The sequence below is a fragment of the Phragmites australis genome, chromosome 14 (assembly GCF_958298935.1).
Source record: "Phragmites australis chromosome 14, lpPhrAust1.1, whole genome shotgun sequence".
Taxonomy (NCBI): domain Eukaryota; kingdom Viridiplantae; phylum Streptophyta; class Magnoliopsida; order Poales; family Poaceae; genus Phragmites; species Phragmites australis.
The window spans coordinates 1,315,745-1,341,750 of NC_084934.1; the positions used below are offsets into that span (position 1 = coordinate 1,315,745).

The 26,006-nt window shown below is 45.5% G+C and overlaps 3 protein-coding genes across 7 annotated transcripts; all 3 read left to right on the forward strand.

Moving 5' to 3' along the window:
* Positions 1-1,875: 1,875 nt before the first annotated feature.
* LOC133891750 (uncharacterized) lies at positions 1,876-3,450 on the forward strand. 2 transcript variants are annotated; one of them, XM_062332493.1, is made up of 2 exons: positions 1,876-1,993; positions 2,149-3,450. In XM_062332493.1, the coding sequence occupies exon 2, from the start codon at positions 2,179-2,181 to the stop codon at positions 3,058-3,060; it is 882 nt and encodes a 293-aa protein (XP_062188477.1). In that variant the 5' UTR covers positions 1,876-1,993; positions 2,149-2,178; the 3' UTR covers positions 3,061-3,450. The 2 variants fall into 2 exon arrangements, with proteins under 2 accessions (XP_062188477.1, XP_062188476.1); XM_062332492.1 differs by having other exon boundaries at positions 1,928-2,052.
* On the forward strand, positions 2,348-12,568 carry LOC133891752 (uncharacterized). Of its 2 annotated transcripts, none has more exons than XM_062332495.1 (2): positions 2,348-2,472; positions 11,267-12,568. In XM_062332495.1, the coding sequence occupies exon 2, from the start codon at positions 11,297-11,299 to the stop codon at positions 12,176-12,178; it is 882 nt and encodes a 293-aa protein (XP_062188479.1). In that variant the 5' UTR covers positions 2,348-2,472; positions 11,267-11,296; the 3' UTR covers positions 12,179-12,568. The 2 variants fall into 2 exon arrangements, with proteins under 2 accessions (XP_062188479.1, XP_062188478.1); XM_062332494.1 differs by lacking the exon at positions 2,348-2,472 and adding an exon at positions 10,994-11,111.
* LOC133891749 (uncharacterized) lies at positions 11,468-22,423 on the forward strand. Of its 3 annotated transcripts, none has more exons than XM_062332491.1 (2): positions 11,468-11,590; positions 20,385-22,423. In XM_062332491.1, exon 2 carries the CDS (start codon positions 20,415-20,417, stop codon positions 21,954-21,956), a length of 1,542 nt encoding a protein of 513 aa, XP_062188475.1. In that variant the 5' UTR covers positions 11,468-11,590; positions 20,385-20,414; the 3' UTR covers positions 21,957-22,423. The 3 variants fall into 3 exon arrangements, with proteins under 3 accessions (XP_062188475.1, XP_062188473.1, XP_062188474.1); XM_062332489.1 differs by lacking the exon at positions 11,468-11,590 and adding an exon at positions 20,112-20,229 and having other exon boundaries at positions 20,385-22,422; XM_062332490.1 differs by lacking the exon at positions 11,468-11,590 and adding an exon at positions 20,171-20,288.
* Positions 22,424-26,006: the final 3,583 nt, after the last annotated feature.

A 26,006-nucleotide genomic window follows, 5' to 3' on the forward strand; every position in this document is an offset into this window, starting at 1 on the left:
CGACCTCCTAAGAACGTACTGAGCGAATTACATGAAAAATCGCTAGTAGATAGTCAATAACCGAGCGAATCAACCACTAAATTATCTTAATTGATCACACAATGAACTGTCAACTTCCTAAGATCGATTACCAAACGAATTATATGAAAAATCGCTAGTAAATGGGCGATTACCGAACAAAGATCTTCGAAAATTGCTCGGCATCAGGCGCTTCACGCTGCTCTTCAAAGGAGGACGGTAATCCCTCAAATGCGGTTGGTTACCGATGCTAATCGCTTGATAATCGAAGCTTCAATGCCTGATTTCTGCCAGACTGTTGCGGATCTGGCCGGCCGGGCGACGATTCTTCAATTTTTGCTGTGGACAAATGCGAGGGGAAAGTGAGATGTGTACCGACACGAGCTAAACACCGATTGCCCTTATCCATTTGAGCTGGGCCAAAATGGGCCGATTGCACTGTACATTCGGCCTGTTTTAGCCTTTTAATCATTTTTTACCTTTTTACTAATGCCTAATCTTTGAGTAGTTATTTGGTGATGTAAACGATTTTTTTTTTGAAAATTATTTTTATAGATAGTCTTAGAATTACCTCTAGTTTTTTATGAAATTTTTTGAGTTTTTCAAAATCGATTTGATTTTTCTAATTTAAATTCGGTTACCGAGCATATTATGAAACCGAGCCGGACCGGTAAGATCGGTTACCGCGCATTTTAAGCGGTAATCGTCACATTTTCACATTTTTTAACCCTAATTTATACTAAATGTGGTCGGTAACTGGTGCAAACCGACCGGTTACCGTTCAGTCAAATCGGTCCGAATTCTCGCTGAATTTTAAATTTGATCAAGTGAATTTTGAGCCAAATCTCACCGAATTTTGCCTAATTATTGCGGTTAACGCGATTTTCCGGTAACCACCGGGGGCCGGTTTTCATTGGCAAAATGAATTTGTAAACCTTGGTCCAGAGTCAGCTGGAAGGAGTCCATATGGTCCGGAGTCAGTTCGATTTTAGCAATTTATCAAACGGTTTTTTCGAATTTCAGTGATGTTCAACAAAAAATAAAAAATAGTTTAATCTTGTAAAATCAATAACTAATTCATCTGAGTTTCAAATCAAGTGAAACAAATTTTGTTGGCTTTCTTGTAACATGATCTACATGATAAAAGTATTTATACTCATAAAAAAGTTGAATATTTTTTGTGAGAAAATGTATTTGCTAAACCAATTTAAATGCATAGTTTACTCTTTGCTAATCCAAAAATCATGAAACAAATTTTATTCTATCTTCTTACATGATCTTATATCTTTTACAAATACATGAACTCATGAAATAGTTACTGTAACATGCAGGATTGCATAAATATGTTACAACTAGATTAATTCATAACTAACCCATCATATCTCCAAAATTAATGGAGCCACTTTTATTAGTTTACTTATACCATGATTTATGTAGGAAAAATAATGATAAACATGGAAAAGTTAATTACATGATGTTTCAATCGTGTGTACCTTTCATCTGATACTACGTCATTCAAAGACCAAGACTTTGCCAAACTCCTCGTTCACTGCTGCATAAAGTAGAGGTGTTCAAGTTGTATTGTTCTTTCCTGTCCGGTCCTTGTCAGTTATCCAATCACCCTCCATTTGATTTTTCACACAAATGTTCACCACTTATGCCCGTTGGGCAGTTATAAACAGACGCGTCCAGACTCTCATGCTGCTGTTAAGTCAAGAAAGTATGTTTTTAGGTAAAGTTAAAAATAAAAGTAATCCTTCCGTAATCAACATTTCTTCCTTGTAGAGACCAATTCCTCCCCACACCTCACTTCACTATCAGACCCCTGTTGTTGACTTGTCTACTTCTCTTTCTTCTCAAAATCTTGGGCACCACTATCTTCTTCTTAAGTTGCTATCTTACCCAGCAGCAGTACAACATTTCCCTCCAAAATATATCTATACTCAAGATAGATGTTCACCACTTCAATGCAACGGTAATCTAAATCTTTGCTGGTGACCCAAATTTCCTTTGTACAACAATTCAATTCATCGGGTTGAGATTTCTGATACACTTATACTGCACCAACCAAGTTCCGTTCATATATCTAGTCTCTCATGCACATTGCTATGTATTACTTTTTCTGAGCAGGGAAGGGATGCTACAAACGCTTGAATCCTAATGGCGGAGATGGTCAGTTCTGCGATTGTCCAGGAAACAGTTAGCCTAATTGTATCTGGTCTGGCTCACAAGCATGAAGGTAAAGAGAAATCAAATACCGATGCAAACTTAGAGAGGCTGGAGATGGCACATATCAAGTTGGAGGCTGCTCTTGAGACATCTGACAAGTGGCAGATCACTGATGCATCATTGTTGCGTTGGCACAAGAAACTGAAGCGTGCTGCTCAAGAGTGCGATGACACACTGCACAAATGCAAGCAGAGAATCATAGAAGAAGAGCAGATGGAGAAGGAAGTGAGTAAATCCTCCTTTCCTAAACGTATAGCACATACTACCAAGTCATTTGTTTTCTCCTTGTTTAGCCGCAACAACGACGGGTTGAGCAGATCCATTGTTCGGAGATTTGAGTGGTTTGCAGATGGTGCTAGTGAGTTTCTGAGATTTATAGAGCTCGGCGGCACGCCACGCCGTCACATGCCCTTCGACCCTCTTATCAGGCACCTTTTTACAGGCAAGAAACTACAGCATAAAATCACTCGGGAAAACAAGTGCCCTTTGTTTCTACTGTGGGTGCCCTTTATTACGGCAGAGCATGGGATAGAGGCTAGCCTGATCTTTATCCGGAAAGATAGTAATGCACCAGAGGCTAATTTTTACCTTAGCGTAATGCTACAGCTTTCAGAGAGTACAGACATAGTTGGTGTCATAATTAAGTGCTTGCAATTGTTTGCCTCTCATTTCAAGTCTACAGTTGAAATCATTAGGAACGAACTTACTCAACTACCTACTCAAGACTTGTCATGGGTTCCATTTGTCGATTCGTGCCAAAGAGAATCATGTAACATGGATCGACAAGGCAAACGGGGAGGAATAGAACACTAGATATGGAATGTTCTAGCCCGCTCCTTCCGTGCCACGCTCGCTCCTGCGCTCACGCCCCATCGCAACCGCTCGCCCGAAACCGCCGGCACGTTCGCGCCCCACATCCTAGCAACAGCCCGCACTCCCTCGCGCCTATAAATGCTACCCAACCCCGCAGAGCTCTAGATTTACCCCATCCCCGCTCAACCCCATCACGCAGAGCCGCCATTTCCGCCTCGCCGAGCACCGGCGAGCGCCGTCCGCCGCACCTGAGCCTTCCCTGTCACGTTTAAGGTCTAAGCGTAGCCTCTAGTAGTCTAGTTATATTCTATGTGAATTTGGAGAGTGTGGTTATGTTATGTACCATGAGCTATTAATACTGAAGAGATATAAAATCTCGTGTTTTTTTCATGTAATTCTCTGCAATTGATAATGACACCCTGTAAACGTTAGCTGACCGGAAGTTCTCGATTTGATATCGTCTGGTAGGCATTAACTTCGTTAATTTGCTAGGATGATTTCAGAAAGAAGATTAATTTACAATTTTCACAACCACTAGAGTACTAGACGCGTGAGAGAACCACTTCTAATAAAAAAAATGTGCTTGCTATATAGGTTGTTCTTTTTTTGTGTGTGGTGTCAGTCGTTTGGGTCATGTAACAATTGTATTTTATTTTTTCCCCTTTAATAAAACTACAACATATGGCAGACAAAGTTGTACTATTACCATTACCATTCTCATTCTAAATTACTTGCATTAATCAAAATTTCAACAATATCGTTGTTACATAATGGATTTTTCGTTTAAAAAGATAGGCAAAAAATTTCCAGAGGTAGCTGTTGAGTTATGTAAATTTTTGAAATACAAACCACATTGTCAATTGATCTACAACGTAAATACACAGTTTATGGTGACATGATGTTGGGAGTCACCATTAAGGACCCTCGACGCCCCTTGCCCCGTTAGCCTACGCCTGTGAACCACTGGGCAAGCTCCCCGAAGCACTGGAGGCGAGTCATCAGGTCTTGGGGGAAGATCAGCCAGAGAAAGCTCGCTAGCCGTTATCCACCTGTAGGGAAGTGATTGGTATTTAATACCGAATATGCAAGTGGAAGTCGTTCTAACATCCAACGCAAGTAGGAGCCAGACTGACACCTTGGATAGTGCGGCGCCGCAATGAGCGACCAGCTGAGTACCACGCCCTTAGGGTCACTTGCACCACTATATTGCCACAGTAGATAATATCTTCTAACTAGCGGTAAATGCATCATACATAGACCCATGCTGCCCGATTCGATCGTCCCTAAGTCCATGTGGTATAGTAATAGTTTATATCTTTATCTCTGTATGGGTATGCTGGCATATTTACACCTTGAACGATACTATAAATACAGACTCATGACTATCAGGCCAGAGGACCAATCTTTTTTATTATCAACACGTTTTTGGTTCTCCCTCCTCTCTATTTCTTCTCCAAGCTTGAGTCTCCTCTCTAGAAGAGACTCTCGCCGCACTTTGTTTGTGGAAGACATCTTCTCTTCCGTTAATAGCGCGTCGTCCGTGGGGACTCTGAACATAAAAGTACTAGAGAGGTATGATGCCACCCAAAAAGAAGACCACCAAGACCATAGCGCGGGAGACAGCCAGCATGCACAATGGTGGAGAGGCACGACGATGAGCGGCCCGAAGGCTGCAGACCAGCGACGGGCCACCAGGTTGACCACCTGGCACAGGCAGGTGGTTCTAGCCATAACAGGGGGAGGATCCTCTGGTATCTTGAAAGCCTAGCCTTCATGCCAGAGAGGTTTGGACCCTCCAGTATCGCATCGAACTTCCAACCTACGGGAATTTACCTCATCTCACAACCAACGCAACTAAGCAACCCTAAAGAATCGCACCCTCCGACCACTAACGGCCGCAGAATGCGAGGGGCCAAGAAAGGGGAGAAAAACAAAGCATCGGTGCGGCCAAGATTAAAAGGCAAAGAGTAAAGTCAACATGGCACAAGCTTATTCATACTTGACATATATAAACATTGCGCTATGCTAGCTACCATACATTGAATCCAGGCCTAACAAACACGCTAGACTATTACGCCTCCCCAGAGTACTACGGGATGTGGAGGGCGCTAGATCGCCACGCCTCCTGAGGTACCACGAGATGTGGAGGGTCGACTCCTATAACAGTGCACATAGTGGCAATGTGGATACCCCCGGTGCAAAGACATTACGCCGAAGATAGAATTCTCTCGAGCTCGAGGAGTAGAAAGTTCCACCTGGAGGGGGTACGTGTTGAAGGCCGAAAAATCCAGCTCTTCCTCTAACAGCGCCTCCACCACCATCGTAGCCTCTGCATCCTCCACCTTAATTTCATCCATAACAGCATTAAGGATTTCGAGGGCACCCTCCCGTCAAGACCCCGTGGAAGAACAAGATGCCGAAAGATTCATGGGCCAGCAGCCTCCCAAGTTGTCCACTAATCGTCCTTCTAGGAGCAGAAGCGGAAGCGGTGAAGTCCTTTAGCTCTTCCTTAACCAAGATGTCGGTGGCCACCTCCGGATCCACATGCCCTTGGGAATCACAGGGCAGAATGAATCGATCCTGCCACTGCCTCTGAAAAGGTAAGGTGGCCCTAGACGCTCGGGATGCACTAGACCCCTCCCCGGAGGCAGCATCCCGAGCGCAGGTAAGACCCCATCTGGCCTCAGGTTGCCACACCTGTAGGCGTAAATCCTACACAAGTTAGCCACAGGGCACGAGCATTCCAGAACAACAAAAAAATAGGCTAGAGGCAGATATCGCTCCATTTGGCGAATGAAGTCAAAATACATGAAACAGGAGAAGGTGGTCAACATACTAAGACTTCACCCCCCGCACGAAGAGAAGAAAAAAATAGCCTGGCATCACACACATCCTAGTGCCCTCATCGAGAGCAATTACAGTGGAGCGTAACATAGGAGAAGTTAGGTGAGGTGCCCGAAAACAAGGGCCTAGAAACCTTCGATTAAAATACCTACCTGTCAGGTCGCCGCATCCAAACGCACATCCACTTCCTCCGGAGGGCTCCGAGCCATCAACAGCTTGATCTCTCCATTCTCTCCTGATCTCTCCATTCCTAAGGAGATACGAGGTCGAGGTGAAGGCCTTCAACACCTCCGGGCGAAGCGTGAAGTCTTTCAAGGTTAGGGCCTCGTAGCTAAGGCTGCCCTCAGTAGGTGTTGAGGCCATTGTTGCAAAGGGTCTGGCTCCCCTAGCACCAGCCACCAAAACCAGGTCTAGAGCCGGCGCGACGTCCTGTGGTGGCGACACTGCCACGTCCAGAATGGCAGTCAAGGTCACGTCCAGGGGGGGTCGTCATCCCCCGCAGAGGCTCCGTGACTTCAGGGGCAGGGGCCGAGGATGCATACACTTCCATGACTCCTAAGAAACACCAGAAAAATCACGGAGGTCATGATCCCTTGTGCATCGCCACGACAAAATAAAAACCCACGAGGTGAGATTTGCCTTACAATGCCCCTGGTCTCCTTAGCCAAAGGGCCCATAACGTCCTCATTGTCGGAGAGGTTGGTGAACACCCATGCTGCGTGGAAGTCCAGGGAGGCTCCACCGCCTCCCTTGCCAGTTTGACCATGGCTAGGAGGGTCCGGAGGAGCCAGGCCCTTTCCACGGTCACCTCCTCCGGGCTGGGTTTCAACCTCGGTCGGGCCACCTACGGTTCCGGAGCTCCTGACCCACCTCCAATGACTCAGCAGCTGAGCTAGCTTGCGAACCTTCGGAGGTAGGCGGGGGTCGAGCCCGAAGAAGGCTTGTAGGAATTGCGAAGGCCGGCTGTCGGTTGGTGAACACCGCAAGTAGGGATCCTACGGGACCCCCTTTGAGATTCGGCCGGGGGGGCTGATTCTTGATCTACCTAGTATGTGGATTTAATGCAAATGTGTGAGATGTAGGCGGGACAGATGATTGTCTACTAGTAGGAGTAAATGCACAAGGGATTTTTAGACAGGTTCGGGCCGCACGGAGCAAAATACCCTACTCCTGTGTTTATGAAGTGCTATTAATGCTTTGAGAATGCCTTTCTCTGGATCTCTTGTGTTACAAGATCTTTTGTCTAAGTCTAGAGCTTCGGTCTTCAAGTGCCGATCTCTCTGAGCTTCTACTTGGCTTGGATTTCTCCGACTTGTTCGTTGAGCTCTCCGACCTTGTCCTTCTACGGAGTGCACCCCCTTTTATTCTGTCGGGGGAGGTTCGGTGTGCCCAAAACGGGGGCACGAGTTCCCATGAGCCATAAATAGAAAGCATCCATCATGGGGCTACAGTTCATGTTACAGGGGTTGAAAATACGTCCCCGGCCGGTCCCGTCACCCATTATGCCCAACTTTAGCAGGTGTAGGGGGGCCCACCGGGCAACCGCCGAACTGCCCCGCATGCCCGCTCGGTTAGAGCGGACCTGACACAGCAGGGGGCAGGCGATATGCCTCGAGCCTAGCGACGATATCTCCAAGCCGTTTCCCTTATGGGCCCCGCAGGGTGACGTGCGATGGGACCCGTCACATTAAATATCCCCACACCTTCCTGCCAGGAGATGGAAGGGACTGACGTACTCAGTACGACAGGCGTGGGGGGAGTGGTTGGAAGTGACAGGCTATGCTCCCTCTTAAATGCAGCATCGGACCTCCCATCGATTGACACATCACCGTTGAGACCTTGTGGGGTCCACTGGCAAGGGGCTTCTCGGGTCCTCGGGGAACTCTAGGTGCTCGGGGACCACTGTTCATAGCCCCGAGCGCCCTCTCCCGGATATGTCTCTTCTCGGGTGCTCGGAGACCACTGTTCATGGCCCCGAGCACCCCTCTCGAAACTGGCTCTTCTCGGGTCCTCGGGGAACTACGGGTACTCGGGGGACCACTGTTCATGATCCTAAGCACCCCTCCCGGAATTGCCTCTTCTCGGCACTCGGAGAGATGGTCCCCGAGGGAAGGTGCCACATGGCATTCTGTTGTCCTGGCCTCGGGACTCGGGGACCCCTGGTTCCCATGTCACCGACACCGTCACACCAAAAACCCCACAACCTCACTTCCCGGTGACCCGAGGTAGAGGCAGATGCATTTGTACCGCTCCTAGCTCCCGACCAGCTCCATACGCCAGTCCCGCTCCGCGATAGTTGGAGGTAATTCTTTGAAAGAAAATGGCGTTTCATATATGTGGACTCCAAACTAAACAACAAAGAGGACTCACCAGAACTAATGGTGGGTCTGGAGTACACGTTTGGCTCGTCCTCCCCACCTTGTTCAAAGATGTGATTCCAGCCCGCCTGAAGGGGTCGGACGCGTACCATCGTGAACTCCTCCACGAGATCACTCATACTCATCCTCCGGGCCACCTTCTGGAGAAGCACAAACCTCGAAGCAAACTGTGCGTTGGAGATATCTGCCACTGGGGTCCGAACGTACTCAATGGCCCAGTTTGTAGAGCGAAGGGTGGATCCAAAGCCAAAATCATAATAAAACCACCGCTCCGGCCATCCAGTGTACCACCAGTTGTTGATGGCCCTCTTGCTGACTCTTGCCTCCTTAACCTCTCATCAGCCTTTCTCTTCCTCCTATCTCTTGCCCTAACCAACTCACATCTGAAATAATCACGCACATCTGGAGGCACCCTATCACAATGTATAACATTCGATCCGCGCCCTGCAAAATGTTCTTTCAACCCTGTGGCACCACCGCCTTTCTTTTCCTTATTGCAGCAATTGCACCTAAATCCTGGGGCTAAATTGACCCTGTGCTGCCACACCACATCTCTATCCGCTATCAATTAGTTTGTATTATCTCTGCTGGAAGAAGAAAGCTCAATGGTCAACCTACTAATAACTATGTCCATACATGTTAAATTGATAAACATGTGTTGTCATGCTGCTAATCATGCATAAATGTCTCAAGAAACAATTAACTTGACAAATATTAACAACCCTTGCTAGTACAAGGTAACAATCGTGCGCATCGAGCTAAAAACCAACACAATAAGATCAATAACTAAGCGAATCAACCACTAAATCATCATAATCGACCACACAACGAACTATCGACCTCCTAAGAACGTACTGAGCGAATTACATGAAAAATCGCTAGTAGATAGTCAATAACCGAGCGAATCAACCACTAAATTATCTTAATTGATCACACAATGAACTGTCAACTTCCTAAGATCGATTACCAAACGAATTATATGAAAAATCGCTAGTAAATGGGCGATTACCGAACAAAGATCTTCGAAAATTGCTCGGCATCAGGCGCTTCACGCTGCTCTTCAAAGGAGGACGGTAATCCCTCAAATGCGGTTGGTTACCGATGCTAATCGCTTGATAATCGAAGCTTCAATGCCTGATTTCTGCCAGACTGTTGCGGATCTGGCCGGCCGGGCGACGATTCTTCAATTTTTGCTGTGGACAAATGCGAGGGGAAAGTGAGATGTGTACCGACACGAGCTAAACACCGATTGCCCTTATCCATTTGAGCTGGGCCAAAATGGGCCGATTGCACTGTACATTCGGCCTGTTTTAGCCTTTTAATCATTTTTTACCTTTTTACTAATGCCTAATCTTTGAGTAGTTATTTGGTGATGTAAACGATTTTTTTTTTGAAAATTATTTTTATAGATAGTCTTAGAATTACCTCTAGTTTTTTATGAAATTTTTTGAGTTTTTCAAAATCGATTTGATTTTTCTAATTTAAATTCGGTTACCGAGCATATTATGAAACCGAGCCGGACCGGTAAGATCGGTTACCGCGCATTTTAAGCGGTAATCGTCACATTTTCACATTTTTTAACCCTAATTTATACTAAATGTGGTCGGTAACTGGTGCAAACCGACCGGTTACCGTTCAGTCAAATCGGTCCGAATTCTCGCTGAATTTTAAATTTGATCAAGTGAATTTTGAGCCAAATCTCACCGAATTTTGCCTAATTATTGCGGTTAACGCGATTTTCCGGTAACCACCGGGGGCCGGTTTTCATTGGCAAAATGAATTTGTAAACCTTGGTCCAGAGTCAGCTGGAAGGAGTCCATATGGTCCGGAGTCAGTTCGATTTTAGCAATTTATCAAACGGTTTTTTCGAATTTCAGTGATGTTCAACAAAAAATAAAAAATAGTTTAATCTTGTAAAATCAATAACTAATTCATCTGAGTTTCAAATCAAGTGAAACAAATTTTGTTGGCTTTCTTGTAACATGATCTACATGATAAAAGTATTTATACTCATAAAAAAGTTGAATATTTTTTGTGAGAAAATGTATTTGCTAAACCAATTTAAATGCATAGTTTACTCTTTGCTAATCCAAAAATCATGAAACAAATTTTATTCTATCTTCTTACATGATCTTATATCTTTTACAAATACATGAACTCATGAAATAGTTACTGTAACATGCAGGATTGCATAAATATGTTACAACTAGATTAATTCATAACTAACCCATCATATCTCCAAAATTAATGGAGCCACTTTTATTAGTTTACTTATACCATGATTTATGTAGGAAAAATAATGATAAACATGGAAAAGTTAATTACATGATGTTTCAATCGTGTGTACCTTTCATCTGATACTACGTCATTCAAAGACCAAGACTTTGCCAAACTCCTCGTTCACTGCTGCATAAAGTAGAGGTGTTCAAGTTGTATTGTTCTTTCCTGTCCGGTCCTTGTCAGTTATCCAATCACCCTCCATTTGATTTTTCACACAAATGTTCACCACTTATGCCCGTTGGGCAGTTATAAACAGACGCGTCCAGACTCTCATGCTGCTGTTAAGTCAAGAAAGTATGTTTTTAGGTAAAGTTAAAAATAAAAGTAATCCTTCCGTAATCAACATTTCTTCCTTGTAGAGACCAATTCCTCCCCACACCTCACTTCACTATCAGACCCCTGTTGTTGACTTGTCTACTTCTCTTTCTTCTCAAAATCTTGGGCACCACTATCTTCTTCTTAAGTTGCTATCTTACCCAGCAGCAGTACAACATTTCCCTCCAAAATATATCTATACTCAAGATAGATGTTCACCACTTCAATGCAACGGTAATCTAAATCTTTGCTGGTGACCCAAATTTCCTTTGTACAACAATTCAATTCATCGGGTTGAGATTTCTGATACACTTATACTGCACCAACCAAGTTCCGTTCATATATCTAGTCTCTCATGCACATTGCTATGTATTACTTTTTCTGAGCAGGGAAGGGATGCTACAAACGCTTGAATCCTAATGGCGGAGATGGTCAGTTCTGCGATTGTCCAGGAAACAGTTAGCCTAATTGTATCTGGTCTGGCTCACAAGCATGAAGGTAAAGAGAAATCAAATACCGATGCAAACTTAGAGAGGCTGGAGATGGCACACATCAAGTTGGAGGCTGCTCTTGAGACATCCAATAAGTGGCAGATCACTGATGCATCATTGTTGCGTTGGCACAAGAAACTGAAGCGTGCTGCTCAAGAGTGCGATGACACACTGCACAAATGCAAGCAGAGAATCATAGAAGAAGAGCAGATGGAGAAGGAAGTGAGTAAATCCTCCTTTCCTAAACGTATAGCACATACTACCAAGTCATTTGTTTTCTCCTTGTTTAGCCGCAACAACGACGGGTTGAGCAGATCCATTGTTCGGAGATTTGAGTGGTTTGCAGATGGTGCTAGTGAGTTTCTGAGATTTATAGAGCTCGGCGGCACGCCACGCCGTCACATGCCCTTCGACCCTCTTATCAGGCACCTTTTTACAGGCAAGAAACTACAGCATAAAATCACTCGGGAAAACAAGTGCCCTTTGTTTCTACTGTGGGTGCCCTTTATTACGGCAGAGCATGGGATAGAGGCTAGCCTGATCTTTATCCGGAAAGATAGTAATGCACCAGAGGCTAATTTTTACCTTAGCGTAATGCTACAGCTTTCAGAGAGTACAGACATAGTTGGTGTCATAATTAAGTGCTTGCAATTGTTTGCCTCTCATTTCAAGTCTACAGTTGAAATCATTAGGAACGAACTTACTCAACTACCTACTCAAGACTTGTCATGGGTTCCATTTGTCGATTCGTGCCAAAGAGAATCATGTAACATGGATCGACAAGGCAAACGGGGAGGAATAGAACACTAGATATGGAATGTTCTAGCCCGCTCCTTCCGTGCCACGCTCGCTCCTGCGCTCACGCCCCATCGCAACCGCTCGCCCGAAACCGCCGGCACGTTCGCGCCCCACATCCTAGCAACAGCCCGCACTCCCTCGCGCCTATAAATGCTACCCAACCCCGCAGAGCTCTAGATTTACCCCATCCCCGCTCAACCCCATCACGCAGAGCCGCCATTTCCGCCTCGCCGAGCACCGGCGAGCGCCGTCCGCCGCACCTGAGCCTTCCCTGTCACGTTTAAGGTCTAAGCGTAGCCTCTAGTAGTCTAGTTATATTCTATGTGAATTTGGAGAGTGTGGTTATGTTATGTACCATGAGCTATTAATACTGAAGAGATATAAAATCTCGTGTTTTTTTCATGTAATTCTCTGCAATTGATAATGACACCCTGTAAACGTTAGCTGACCGGAAGTTCTCGATTTGATATCGTCTGGTAGGCATTAACTTCGTTAATTTGCTAGGATGATTTCAGAAAGAAGATTAATTTACAATTTTCACAACCACTAGAGTACTAGACGCGTGAGAGAACCACTTCTAATAAAAAAAATGTGCTTGCTATATAGGTTGTTCTTTTTTTGTGTGTGGTGTCAGTCGTTTGGGTCATGTAACAATTGTATTTTATTTTTTCCCCTTTAATAAAACTACAACATATGGCAGACAAAGTTGTACTATTACCATTACCATTCTCATTCTAAATTACTTGCATTAATCAAAATTTCAACAATATCGTTGTTACATAATGGATTTTTCGTTTAAAAAGATAGGCAAAAAATTTCCAGAGGTAGCTGTTGAGTTATGTAAATTTTTGAAATACAAACCACATTGTCAATTGATCTACAACGTAAATACACAGTTTATGGTGACATGATGTTGGGAGTCACCATTAAGGACCCTCGACGCCCCTTGCCCCGTTAGCCTACGCCTGTGAACCACTGGGCAAGCTCCCCGAAGCACTGGAGGCGAGTCATCAGGTCTTGGGGGAAGATCAGCCAGAGAAAGCTCGCTAGCCGTTATCCACCTGTAGGGAAGTGATTGGTATTTAATACCGAATATGCAAGTGGAAGTCGTTCTAACATCCAACGCAAGTAGGAGCCAGACTGACACCTTGGATAGTGCGGCGCCGCAATGAGCGACCAGCTGAGTACCACGCCCTTAGGGTCACTTGCACCACTATATTGCCACAGTAGATAATATCTTCTAACTAGCGGTAAATGCATCATACATAGACCCATGCTGCCCGATTCGATCGTCCCTAAGTCCATGTGGTATAGTAATAGTTTATATCTTTATCTCTGTATGGGTATGCTGGCATATTTACACCTTGAACGATACTATAAATACAGACTCATGACTATCAGGCCAGAGGACCAATCTTTTTTATTATCAACACGTTTTTGGTTCTCCCTCCTCTCTATTTCTTCTCCAAGCTTGAGTCTCCTCTCTAGAAGAGACTCTCGCCGCACTTTGTTTGTGGAAGACATCTTCTCTTCCGTTAATAGCGCGTCGTCCGTGGGGACTCTGAACATAAAAGTACTAGAGAGGTATGATGCCACCCAAAAAGAAGACCACCAAGACCATAGCGCGGGAGACAGCCAGCATGCACAATGGTGGAGAGGCACGACGATGAGCGGCCCGAAGGCTGCAGACCAGCGACGGGCCACCAGGTTGACCACCTGGCACAGGCAGGTGGTTCTAGCCATAACAGGGGGAGGATCCTCTGGTATCTTGAAAGCCTAGCCTTCATGCCAGAGAGGTTTGGACCCTCCAGTATCGCATCGAACTTCCAACCTACGGGAATTTACCTCATCTCACAACCAACGCAACTAAGCAACCCTAAAGAATCGCACCCTCCGACCACTAACGGCCGCAGAATGCGAGGGGCCAAGAAAGGGGAGAAAAACAAAGCATCGGTGCGGCCAAGATTAAAAGGCAAAGAGTAAAGTCAACATGGCACAAGCTTATTCATACTTGACATATATAAACATTGCGCTATGCTAGCTACCATACATTGAATCCAGGCCTAACAAACACGCTAGACTATTACGCCTCCCCAGAGTACTACGGGATGTGGAGGGCGCTAGATCGCCACGCCTCCTGAGGTACCACGAGATGTGGAGGGTCGACTCCTATAACAGTGCACATAGTGGCAATGTGGATACCCCCGGTGCAAAGACATTACGCCGAAGATAGAATTCTCTCGAGCTCGAGGAGTAGAAAGTTCCACCTGGAGGGGGTACGTGTTGAAGGCCGAAAAATCCAGCTCTTCCTCTAACAGCGCCTCCACCACCATCGTAGCCTCTGCATCCTCCACCTTAATTTCATCCATAACAGCATTAAGGATTTCGAGGGCACCCTCCCGTCAAGACCCCGTGGAAGAACAAGATGCCGAAAGATTCATGGGCCAGCAGCCTCCCAAGTTGTCCACTAATCGTCCTTCTAGGAGCAGAAGCGGAAGCGGTGAAGTCCTTTAGCTCTTCCTTAACCAAGATGTCGGTGGCCACCTCCGGATCCACATGCCCTTGGGAATCACAGGGCAGAATGAATCGATCCTGCCACTGCCTCTGAAAAGGTAAGGTGGCCCTAGACGCTCGGGATGCACTAGACCCCTCCCCGGAGGCAGCATCCCGAGCGCAGGTAAGACCCCATCTGGCCTCAGGTTGCCACACCTGTAGGCGTAAATCCTACACAAGTTAGCCACAGGGCACGAGCATTCCAGAACAACAAAAAAATAGGCTAGAGGCAGATATCGCTCCATTTGGCGAATGAAGTCAAAATACATGAAACAGGAGAAGGTGGTCAACATACTAAGACTTCACCCCCCGCACGAAGAGAAGAAAAAAATAGCCTGGCATCACACACATCCTAGTGCCCTCATCGAGAGCAATTACAGTGGAGCGTAACATAGGAGAAGTTAGGTGAGGTGCCCGAAAACAAGGGCCTAGAAACCTTCGATTAAAATACCTACCTGTCAGGTCGCCGCATCCAAACGCACATCCACTTCCTCCGGAGGGCTCCGAGCCATCAACAGCTTGATCTCTCCATTCTCTCCTGATCTCTCCATTCCTAAGGAGATACGAGGTCGAGGTGAAGGCCTTCAACACCTCCGGGCGAAGCGTGAAGTCTTTCAAGGTTAGGGCCTCGTAGCTAAGGCTGCCCTCAGTAGGTGTTGAGGCCATTGTTGCAAAGGGTCTGGCTCCCCTAGCACCAGCCACCAAAACCAGGTCTAGAGCCGGCGCGACGTCCTGTGGTGGCGACACTGCCACGTCCAGAATGGCAGTCAAGGTCACGTCCAGGGGGGGTCGTCATCCCCCGCAGAGGCTCCGTGACTTCAGGGGCAGGGGCCGAGGATGCATACACTTCCATGACTCCTAAGAAACACCAGAAAAATCACGGAGGTCATGATCCCTTGTGCATCGCCACGACAAAATAAAAACCCACGAGGTGAGATTTGCCTTACAATGCCCCTGGTCTCCTTAGCCAAAGGGCCCATAACGTCCTCATTGTCGGAGAGGTTGGTGAACACCCATGCTGCGTGGAAGTCCAGGGAGGCTCCACCGCCTCCCTTGCCAGTTTGACCATGGCTAGGAGGGTCCGGAGGAGCCAGGCCCTTTCCACGGTCACCTCCTCCGGGCTGGGTTTCAACCTCGGTCGGGCCACCTACGGTTCCGGAGCTCCTGACCCACCTCCAATGACTCAGCAGCTGAGCTAGCTTGCGAACCTTCGGAGGTAGGCGGGGGTCGAGCCCGAAGAAGGCTTGTAGGAATTGCGAAGGCCGGCTGTCGGTTGGTGAACACCGCAAGTAGGGATCCTACGGGACCCCCTTTGAGATTCGGCCGGGGGGGCTGATTCTTGATCTACCTAGTATGTGGATTTAATGCAAATGTGTGAGATGTAGGCGGGACAGATGATTGTCTACTAGTAGGAGTAAATGCACAAGGGATTTTTAGACAGGTTCGGGCCGCACGGAGCAAAATACCCTACTCCTGTGTTTATGAAGTGCTATTAATGCTTTGAGAATGCCTTTCTCTGGATCTCTTGTGTTACAAGATCTTTTGTCTAAGTCTAGAGCTTCGGTCTTCAAGTGCCGATCTCTCTGAGCTTCTACTTGGCTTGGATTTCTCCGACTTGTTCGTTGAGCTCTCCGACCTTGTCCTTCTACGGAGTGCACCCCCTTTTATTCTGTCGGGGGAGGTTCGGTGTGCCCAAAACGGGGGCACGAGTTCCCATGAGCCATAAATAGAAAGCATCCATCATGGGGCTACAGTTCATGTTACAGGGGTTGAAAATACGTCCCCGGCCGGTCCCGTCACCCATTATGCCCAACTTTAGCAGGTGTAGGGGGGCCCACCGGGCAACCGCCGAACTGCCCCGCATGCCCGCTCGGTTAGAGCGGACCTGACACAGCAGGGGGCAGGCGATATGCCTCGAGCCTAGCGACGATATCTCCAAGCCGTTTCCCTTATGGGCCCCGCAGGGTGACGTGCGATGGGACCCGTCACATTAAATATCCCCACACCTTCCTGCCAGGAGATGGAAGGGACTGACGTACTCAGTACGACAGGCGTGGGGGGAGTGGTTGGAAGTGACAGGCTATGCTCCCTCTTAAATGCAGCATCGGACCTCCCATCGATTGACACATCACCGTTGAGACCTTGTGGGGTCCACTGGCAAGGGGCTTCTCGGGTCCTCGGGGAACTCTAGGTGCTCGGGGACCACTGTTCATAGCCCCGAGCGCCCTCTCCCGGATATGTCTCTTCTCGGGTGCTCGGAGACCACTGTTCATGGCCCCGAGCACCCCTCTCGAAACTGGCTCTTCTCGGGTCCTCGGGGAACTACGGGTACTCGGGGGACCACTGTTCATGATCCTAAGCACCCCTCCCGGAATTGCCTCTTCTCGGCACTCGGAGAGATGGTCCCCGAGGGAAGGTGCCACATGGCATTCTGTTGTCCTGGCCTCGGGACTCGGGGACCCCTGGTTCCCATGTCACCGACACCGTCACACCAAAAACCCCACAACCTCACTTCCCGGTGACCCGAGGTAGAGGCAGATGCATTTGTACCGCTCCTAGCTCCCGACCAGCTCCATACGCCAGTCCCGCTCCGCGATAGTTGGAGGTAATTCTTTGAAAGAAAATGGCGTTTCATATATGTGGACTCCAAACTAAACAACAAAGAGGACTCACCAGAACTAATGGTGGGTCTGGAGTACACGTTTGGCTCGTCCTCCCCACCTTGTTCAAAGATGTGATTCCAGCCCGCCTGAAGGGGTCGGACGCGTACCATCGTGAACTCCTCCACGAGATCACTCATACTCATCCTCCGGGCCACCTTCTGGAGAAGCACAAACCTCGAAGCAACCTGTGCGTTGGAGATATCCGCCACTGGGGTCCGAACGTACTCAATGGCCCAGTTTGTAGAGCGAAGGGTGGATCCAAAGCCAAAATCATAATAAAACCACCGCTCCGGCCATCCAGTGTACCACCAGTTGTTGATGGCCCTCTTGCTGACTCTTGCCTCCTTAACCTCTCATCAGCCTTTCTCTTCCTCCTATCTCTTGCCCTAACCAACTCACATCTGAAATAATCACGCACATCTGGAGGCACCCTATCACAATGTATAACATTCGATCCGCGCCCTGCAAAATGTTCTTTCAACCCTGTGGCACCACCGCCTTTCTTTTCCTTATTGCAGCAATTGCACCTAAATCCTGGGGCTAAATTGACCCTGTGCTGCCACACCACATCTCTATCCGCTATCAATTAGTTTGTATTATCTCTGCTGGAAGAAGAAAGCTCAATGGTCAACCTACTAATAACTATGTCCATACATGTTAAATTGATAAACATGTGTTGTCATGCTGCTAATCATGCATAAATGTCTCAAGAAACAATTAACTTGACAAATATTAACAACACTTGCTAGTACAAGGTAACAATCGTGCGCATCGAGCTAAAAACCAACACAATAAGATCAATAACTAAGCGAATCAACCACTAAATCATCATAATCGACCACACAACGAACTATCGACCTCCTAAGAACGTACTGAGCGAATTACATGAAAAATCGCTAGTAGATAGTCAATAACCGAGCGAATCAACCACTAAATTATCTTAATTGATCACACAATGAACTGTCAACTTCCTAAGATCGATTACCAAACGAATTATATGAAAAATCGCTAGTAAATGGGCGATTACCGAACAAAGATCTTCGAAAATTGCTCGGCATCAGGCGCTTCACGCTGCTCTTCAAAGGAGGACGGTAATCCCTCAAATGCGGTTGGTTACCGATGCTAATCGCTTGATAATCGAAGCTTCAATGCCTGATTTCTACCAGACTGTTGCGGATCTGGCCGGCCGGGCGACGATTCTTCAATTTTTGCTGTGGACAAATGCGAGGGGAAAGTGAGATGTGTACCGACACGAGCTAAACACCGATTGCCCTTATCCATTTGAGCTGGGCCAAAATGGGCCGATTGCACTGTACATTCGGCCTGTTTTAGCCTTTTAATCATTTTTTACCTTTTTACGAATGCCTAATCTTTGAGTAGTTATTTGGTGATGTAAACGATTTTTTTTTTGAAAATTATTTTTATAGATAGTCTTAGAATTACCTCTAGTTTTTTATGAAATTTTTTGAGTTTTTCAAAATCGATTTGATTTTTCTAATTTAAATTCGGTTACCGAGCATATTATGAAACCGAGCCGGACCGGTAAGATCGGTTACCGCGCATTTTAAGCGGTAATCGTCACATTTTCACATTTTTTAACCCTAATTTATACTAAATGTGGTCGGTAACTGGTGCAAACCGACCGGTTACCGTTCAGTCAAATCGGTCCGAATTCTCGCTGAATTTTAAATTTGATCAAGTGAATTTTGAGCCAAATCTCACCGAATTTTGCCTAATTATTGCGGTTAACGCGATTTTCCGGTAACCACCGGGGGCCGGTTTTCATTGGCAAAATGAATTTGTAAACCTTGGTCCAGAGTCAGCTGGAAGGAGTCCATATGGTCCGGAGTCAGTTCGATTTTAGCAATTTATCAAACGGTTTTTTCGAATTTCAGTGATGTTCAACAAAAAATAAAAAATAGTTTAATCTTGTAAAATCAATAACTAATTCATCTGAGTTTCAAATCAAGTGAAACAAATTTTGTTGGCTTTCTTGTAACATGATCTACATGATAAAAGTATTTATACTCATAAAAAAGTTGAATATTTTTTGTGAGAAAATGTATTTGCTAAACCAATTTAAATGCATAGTTTACTCTTTGCTAATCCAAAAATCATGAAACAAATTTTATTCTATCTTCTTACATGATCTTATATCTTTTACAAATACATGAACTCATGAAATAGTTACTGTAACATGCAGGATTGCATAAATATGTTACAACTAGATTAATTCATAACTAACCCATCATATCTCCAAAATTAATGGAGCCACTTTTATTAGTTTACTTATACCATGATTTATGTAGGAAAAATAATGATAAACATGGAAAAGTTAATTACATGATGTTTCAATCGTGTGTACCTTTCATCTGATACTACGTCATTCAAAGACCAAGACTTTGCCAAACTCCTCGTTCACTGCTGCATAAAGTAGAGGTGTTCAAGTTGTATTGTTCTTTCCTGTCCGGTCCTTGTCAGTTATCCAATCACCCTCCATTTGATTTTTCACACAAATGTTCACCACTTATGCCCGTTGGGCAGTTATAAACAGACGCGTCCAGACTCTCATGCTGCTGTTAAGTCAAGAAAGTATGTTTTTAGGTAAAGTTAAAAATAAAAGTAATCCTTCCGTAATCAACATTTCTTCCTTGTAGAGACCAATTCCTCCCCACACCTCACTTCACTATCAGACCCCTGTTGTTGACTTGTCTACTTCTCTTTCTTCTCAAAATCTTGGGCACCACTATCTTCTTCTTAAGTTGCTATCTTACCCAGCAGCAGTACAACATTTCCCTCCAAAATATATCTATACTCAAGATAGATGTTCACCACTTCAATGCAACGGTAATCTAAATCTTTGCTGGTGACCCAAATTTCCTTTGTACAACAATTCAATTCATCGGGTTGAGATTTCTGATACACTTATACTGCACCAACCAAGTTCCGTTCATATATCTAGTCTCTCATGCACATTGCTATGTATTACTTTTTCTGAGCAGGGAAGGGATGCTACAAACGCTTGAATCCTAATGGCGGAGATGGTCAGTTCTGCGATTGTCCAGGAAACAGTTAGCCTAATTGTATCTGGTCTGGCTCACAAGCATGAAGGTAAAGAGAAATCAAATACCGATGCAAACTTAGAGAGGCTGGAGATGGCACATATCAAGTTGGAGGCTGCTCTTGAGACATCTGACAAGTGGCAGATCACTGATGCATCATTGTTGCGTTGGCACAAGAAACTGAAGCGTGCTGCTCAAGAGTGCGATGACACACTGCACAAATGCAAGCAGAGAATCATAGAAGAAGAGCAGATGGAGAAGGAAGTGAGTAAATCCTCCTTTCCTAAACGTATAGCACATACTACCAAGTCATTTGTTTTCTCCTTGTTTAGCCGCAACAACGACGGGTTGAGCAGATCCATTGTTCGGAGATTTGAGTGGTTTGCAGATGGTGCTAGTGAGTTTCTGAGATTTATAGAGCTCGGCGGCACGCCACGCCGTCACATGCCCTTCGACCCTCTTATCAGGCACCTTTTTACAGGCAAGAAACTACAGCATAAAATCACTCGGGAAAACAAGTGCCCTTTGTTTCTACTGTGGGTGCCCTTTATTACGGCAGAGCATGGGATAGAGGCTAGCCTGATCTTTATGCAGAAAGATGATAATGTACCGGAGGATGATTTTTTCCTTAGTGTAATGTTACAGGTTTCAGAGAGTACTGACATAGTTGGGATTGCAATTAAGTGCTTGCAGTTGTTTGCCCCTCTTTTCAAGTCTACAGTTGAAACCATTAGGAAAGAACTTATGCAACTACCTACACAAGACTTCTCATGGGTGCCATATGTTGATTCACACCAGAAAGAACATTGGGACAATCTTCTTAGTTTGGGCACTCAATGGTTTCGCCCAAACCCATTATGTTGTAAGCAGCATGAGCTTCGTCGTAGTAGCAAGGTATCCATGTCAGAATTACCAGATGTTTCTCTAGAACCAGTTATTGAAGTGAATTTGCAGTGCCAAGTCTCACAGTCTGAGTCCATCCGACAGAGGACCTCGCTGTCCGAAGGCAGAATTTCTCTGCAAGATCCTCTACACCTGAAAGCTGGACTCCTCTTTATGCCCCATGGCTCTTCAGAAGACCTGCTGCCAGCGAATACAAGTTCTGCAGTAGAGGTGACCAACGGCGAGGAGCAGAATTGCTTGCATTCAAACATTACATTGCAACAGATGGAAGAGATCTTGCTGCCAAAGGCGATAGATTACTTCCACCAGAACACCGAAGCTTCAGTCTACCAGATGCTTTGGAAGTCTAAACATGGCACTGCATACGTTCATGTTAAGAATGCAAGTATGAAGAACCGAAGCACACGGAGAATGATTTGGGCAGCTAGGAAAGGAAAGCTGTTGCAAAGAAAGGAACAGGGTCTGGAGAGCCGGACACATGTGATCCCTCACTTCCTTGACTTATGGGTTGTACATGCACCCGTCTGGTTGCAGGGCTCCATTGCGGACTGGATTCAGAAAGAAAAGGAAAAGCAGTTGATACCACCATCGCTATGCCTGGAATTCTAGATCATGTAACATGGATCCATCATGGATCCATCAGAGAAACGGAGAGAAATAAAAAAATTGGAAATTGAATGCTCTAGGGAACAGATCAAATATGGGTCAAATGCTCCAAGTACAAGGGCGAGAAGAAGAACGCTACAGCACGAAGGTTGTAGAGTTACATATTACTAACAATTTGTGTTTTGCTGGACTTAGTAAAGAAGTATAGCACACTCGATTTTTTTTTGTTTGATTGATATGCTTTGTGTGGTGTTGTTTGACCAGCTGATGATACGCTGGGAACATAACTCCTGTCATTAAAAAGTGTACTCAGTGTAATACATCGAAGTCCAATGTATCTGCAACTGCAGACTGCAGTTATGTTCTATGTGAATTTTTAGTGTGTAGTTAGTTATTACCGTCACCATGAGCTATTAAAATTTGGAGAGTAAAATTCCCATGTTAACGTCTGTGACTTCATCTCTTTAACCGATTATTGCACTGAGTACACTTTATGACTGGAAATTCTCTGTTTGACATCCTCTGATTGGTATGAACTTCATGTGCTACGATGATTTCAGAAAGAAGAAAAGTAATTGTCCCCAACAAGGTTAATTCCGTATGCAATTGTGTGTAGTTTTCCTGCTCAATGTGACACCATAATAACTTTCCCCTGCTTTTTATAGAACCTTCTTAGCCATTTCTGTCTGTTATACTGCTATATAGTAGCTTATTCGTATGTAGCTTCCCCTCACTACCCCTTAGAGTTTAGGCATACCATTGTGCTTTGTGCTGCACTTTAATCTGATACAAATCATTATAACTACCATGCCTGCCCTCTGTTCATGATTCGAACATCCAATTTGTTTCACAAGTTTGGTGTTAGGGTCGTTGTTAAGGATCTCCGACGGTTTCTTGGCTCAGTTAGTCTATATTCATGGGCTCACGTCTCCCGAATGCCGCTTTCTGACTTTCAGACTTCAGAGTAATCACCTCTCGGAGCCATGACTCCCGAAGCTTTCATCTCCCGGAGTCATGCCTCCCGAAGCCTCCATCTCCCGGAGCCATGCCTCCCGAAGCCATGCCTCCCCCTAAAGCTTCCGTCTTCGGGGATCGGGTAGGCTTCCCAAAGGCTATGGGGTAAGCCATCGGACCTCAAGAAAAATCTGTCAGAAGAGGAACACCGATCATCCTTTGTCTGCAAGGAAGTGACTAGCATTAAATACATAGGTTAGTGGGCGTCGTCCTGACACCCCAGTACAATGGGGGTTATCCTGACACCTCTGACAACGCGACGCTGGGTCGGAATTGGCGACTAGCTCACCCCTCTGGGTACAGGCACCACAGTAGTTAACATGGTAGATATTATCTTCTATGTAGGGTAAAAAGTGGTTATCCAGGATAAGGTCATGTAACTCAATCAGATATTGGATATTCTGCACATAGCGGTAACTTGTACGCTAAGCTACGCACAATCCTATAAATAAGGGACTATGGTCATCTGAGAAAGAGAGCACGCTCAACACAGCACGAAAAGAGCACAATCACAAAGTCTTCCTGTGATACACCCCCTAGCCAGATCCATATTTTTACTATTAATACATTTGTGATGTTCCTTCCTCTCAAACTTCATCTCCAAACTTGAGCCTCCTTCTTAGAAGAAACTCTCGTCGTACTTGCTGGAGTAAGACGATCTCTTGCTCCAACACTTGGCTCAGCGACGCACTATGTATTGCACTAAGAGGACCAAGTGAAGCTTACGCACTCCATCTAGTCTGTTCGGCTCAGCACTCTCTCGTTTGTGTCAAAATTAATAGCACATTTTGTTTTCTCATCACTCTGCAGGGTAAAGCTGGCCAAATGGGCCGGCATGAGGCACGCGAATTTTGGCCCAGTCTGAGTACGGCACGGCACGACTTTAACCCGGCTGGGCCGGCGTGGCTCAACCAACCAGGCCATGCCTAGGTTGAGGCCTCGGCACGGTATGCTGGCACGGCTCGACCAGACTACTCCTTGCCCCACCAGTTGCCCTGTTGCCGCCCGCCTCACCTCGCCCCGCCCCGCTGCAGCCTCGCCTCCGCCCGACCCAGAACGGTACGTTGCTTCACAGGGCATACCTTAGCCGTGCCCAGGCCGGCCTGACACAATACATTGCTTCACAAGGTATGCCGTGGACCAAGCCTCCAGCACTCGAGCTGGCACGGCATGGTCCGAAAGGCTAGCCAGGCCTGATGGACCATGCCCTAACCAGGTCGTGCCTTGGCGTGCCCATGCCGAACCGGCCCATCAGGCCCAGTTGGCCACCTCTGCTGTAGGGAACTCCCCAAAGTGAGCACAATTTCTTCACATGGCGGAAACGGTTGGTTCATCTGTTGTCCAGGAAACTGTCAACAGAGTGCCCTTATACATCTTCAGCAAGAGCAATGAAAAAGAGTCCAGGGAGCACAGTATTGGCACACATTGATCTGGAGCTCATGATTGAGAGATCTGTGAAGTTCCCAATCACAGACGTATCGTTGCTTCGTCGCAGAAAGATTCAGAAATGGTCCTTATGACTTAGAATTGCAATGATGTCCTGGCACCGGAAGACGGAGATATTAGGCAAGAGGTTACGGTAACACATCCCTCTTTCCCTGAATGGGCATATTTGTTTGACTGGAAGAAAAATGCCCTAAGCTGCTTGGATGTTTGAAAATTTGAATGGTTTGCAGATTGTCCCTGGCAAGTTTGTAAGCGACTGGAGTCGGCTCTCTAGTCAGGCTGTCAGGCAACTTTTTTAAGGAAAAACTCTCAGGTATAAAATGGTGCAAGGTACCTGACTGCGCCATATCTTTATATCAGCCACATATTTTGAAGAGCATATTAGAGAGGCAGTGCAATTTAATAAAAATATATTGTTGTCCGCTACTGTTCTACATCTGAGGACTGAAGGAGCCTTCGCATGATGAGGAGTATTGAAGTTTAAGTGAATTTCCCACCTTTTTTCCATTAGCTTAGGCTTTTTTAGATGAATTGGTCGGTGCATAGTAGCTCAATAATATTAAATAATTTAGTAATTTTTAAAATTAGTTTCAACCCTAAGTTGTATAGTGAATTCTTGAGATGCTTTATGGTGCATCTTTTCTTCATTATTTCTTCAAGTAGAAATCAAGTTCCAACCCTAAGTCGTCATCTCTTTCGATTGCGCCGTTTCTCGTTGAGTTTGGTAGCCCATAGCCCGATCATGGATGAGGGGCCAATTGTTCTTTTAGTTCGATGGCATTACCATCTTTTGATGCGTCAGATATAGTCCATCAACCAATTATAGATTTATAGGGTGACACAGCAAATGAACACAAACACACACAAAACTAGTGAGAGGGATTGCAGGGCAACCTAAAGAGGGCAATTTTGTGAACCTTCGATCCAACAAGCATGGCATGAAAGTTCCTGCAAATGACAAATGTTTTACTTCATCTTGAACTAATTGCCAACTGACAAGCGATAGGTTCAAGGTGTGGTTCGTTCGTCTGATACAGCTTTTCAAATTAAAGACAGACTTTGTTGAGTAAGTTCAAAGTTGTACTGTATTTTGCTTTGTTCTCCCAGTTATCAACCACCCTACATTTGATTTTCCACGCAAACATTGACCACTTAATCCCCGTTGGGCAATTATATAAAGCCACGTGCTGGCGTCCAGAGTCCAGACTCAAGTCCAAAACAAAAAATAAAAAATTGGCGAATTTGAGTCAAAAGACAATCTTTTTTTCAATCAACATACTTTTCCTTGTAGAGACAAATTCCTCCCCACCCCTCACTATCACACCCAAATTAATTACTTGTCTACTTCTTTTTCCTCTTAAAATCTTGGGCATCACTATTTTCTTCTTAAGATGTCATCTTACCTCGCAGCAGCACAACTTTACAGTCGGTAAGATATCTCTATACTCAGGATAGCTGTTCAGTACTTCCATGCAATTCAATCAAGGCTAGATTTTTACAGCCGGTAAGCTAAATACTTGCTTGTCATCCAAAGTTACTTCATGCTACAAATTCAATTCGCAAAAAAAAATTCCAGAAAGTTTAGATTTCTCA